General features: G+C 32.7%; 1 protein-coding gene across 1 annotated transcript; it reads right to left on the bottom strand.

Annotated features, from left to right (window-relative positions):
- Positions 1-734: 734 nt before the first annotated feature.
- LOC108554667 (putative uncharacterized protein DDB_G0282133) lies at positions 735-1568 on the bottom strand. The gene has a single exon (XM_017910011.1). The coding sequence runs from the start codon at positions 1566-1568 to the stop codon at positions 735-737; it is 834 nt and encodes a 277-aa protein (XP_017765500.1).
- Between the last annotated feature and the right edge of the window lie 318 nt (positions 1569-1886).

The raw sequence follows: 1886 nt of genomic DNA, 5'->3' as shown, positions 1-1886 counted from the left end.
ATACCATGTTTCAACAATTTCTCGATTTGTTTGTTTACTTCATTCTTGTGAATTTGAGAATAGCGATAAGTTTTTGTTCGAATCGTAGTTTCATCGGTAACAGGAATTGTATGAAAGGTTGCCGTGGTTCGCGATAATAAATCTGTTGGAAGATGAAATATGTCACTAAATTCTTTGCAAACATTTTTTACGGCTTGATATTCCTCTATATTTAAATGGTTAAGTCGAAGGTTCTCATTTAACGCGTGAAATCTTTGTTTTCTATCATTCTGTGTTTCATGTGCAGCAAGACTATAACAATTATTTAGGATCGGTTCTATTAATAGTTGAAGAATTGGAATTGTTCGTGGCTTTATTGATGTATTAACGATCGTAACGAAGCCCCTATCTTCGTTAGAAACTTTAATCATTACGTAAAAAATTAGAAGTGAATTGTCTTCGTTTAATTGTCGCCATGATATTATGCCTTCCTTTAAATGGTGAAGATTTATTAATTTTATGGGGACTACTGTTTCCGTCTGTGGATGGATTCGTATAGTGGAAACAGATTTCTGAGGTGTATTGCGACACAGGGGATTTGAAATGGTATGGACTCGAATGCAATACTGGAGCTTGGATAATCAATCTTAGCTATATGGACACGAAAGAAGTCATCAAAAATAGTCCATCAAAAGTAATATTAGTATGAGCGTTAAGCACTCGAAAATTTCCAGTAATTATTTTATTACAAATTTTTAACTCGATTTGTTTCGTCTAATATTTTGAATTGGTATATCGGATGTGATGCCGTTCAATGCAGTAGAATTATTAGTATTAAGATGATAATCACAAATGCTAGATGCATTTATCAACGAAAGAGTTGCTCCGATGTCGATTAAAAATTTTAATACTTTATCCTCGATGTTAGAATTTGTTGACTCAAATGATACACAAAGTTGATCGTTACAAACGAGTAGGGTATTAAACGAGTTTATGATAGTCTCGTTGAATTGAATTCTATCAGCGTTTCCACTATCGAAATCGGAAGATTTGGTGATTGTTACAACATTGAAAAAATTTGAAGACTGAGGGCTATTACGTGCAGTGGTATTTGCAATAGAGGTACCAGGGGTGTTCAAATCTGAAAAGATTTGATTTTGCGAACGATTCATATTCGAATTTGGGATGCGATAGTAATTACTTGCGGAATTTGAATTTCGTTGATAAGTATGTTTCATGTTACGATTTTGTTGATAGTAATTTGTGGAATTCGATTGTTGCCTTGAATTATTATTTTGACGGTTTTTACATTCCTCTATAACATAACCAAAATTTTTACAATATCTACATTGTTTTCTTTCTGGAATAGAATTTTTTTGGCTAAATTGATTAAAATTTATATATCTGTTAGGAGATGGTTTGAATCTATTTTGATTTCTGTGACACTCATTAGTACTGTGATTTGTTTTTAAACAAATTTTACATTTTAGAATGAAGAAGTGATCGTATCTTAAGCGTAAAGCATTTTCTCCTGTCACTGCTGCTGTAAGGGCACTATTGATATTGTTAAAATCTCGGTACCTTAACATTTCAGATATCTGGGGGTGTGTGTGATAAACAAAGCGATTTAAAGCGAGGTCATTAATTCAAGCTGTTCAGGTTAAGGAACTGTCATTTGCTTCCGTTGCATATACATTTGCAAGAATACGTGACGATATATTTTCTACGCGTTGATAGAATTGCGAAACGTTTTAACCTTTTTCTTGTTTAAATGAGCTTAAATTTTCCATCAATTGATCAAATGATTTTTTATCCTGATATAAATTTAGTAATAACTTCGAAATTTCAGCTCATGTTGTGAGATTGCAGTGAATGTCAGTTTGACCTCTGACTTTCCCAACAATGCT

This window comes from Eufriesea mexicana, unplaced genomic scaffold (assembly GCF_001483705.2).
Source record: "Eufriesea mexicana isolate 0111107269 unplaced genomic scaffold, ASM148370v2 scaffold50618, whole genome shotgun sequence".
Taxonomy (NCBI): Eukaryota; Metazoa; Arthropoda; class Insecta; order Hymenoptera; family Apidae; genus Eufriesea; species Eufriesea mexicana.
This window is presented reverse-complemented; position numbering and strand designations above follow the sequence as displayed.

Coding starts and splice junctions, on each gene's coding strand:
- LOC108554667 (XM_017910011.1), bottom strand. CDS start 1,568: ATGTTAAGGTACCGAGATTTTAACAATATCAATAGTGCCCTTACAGCA.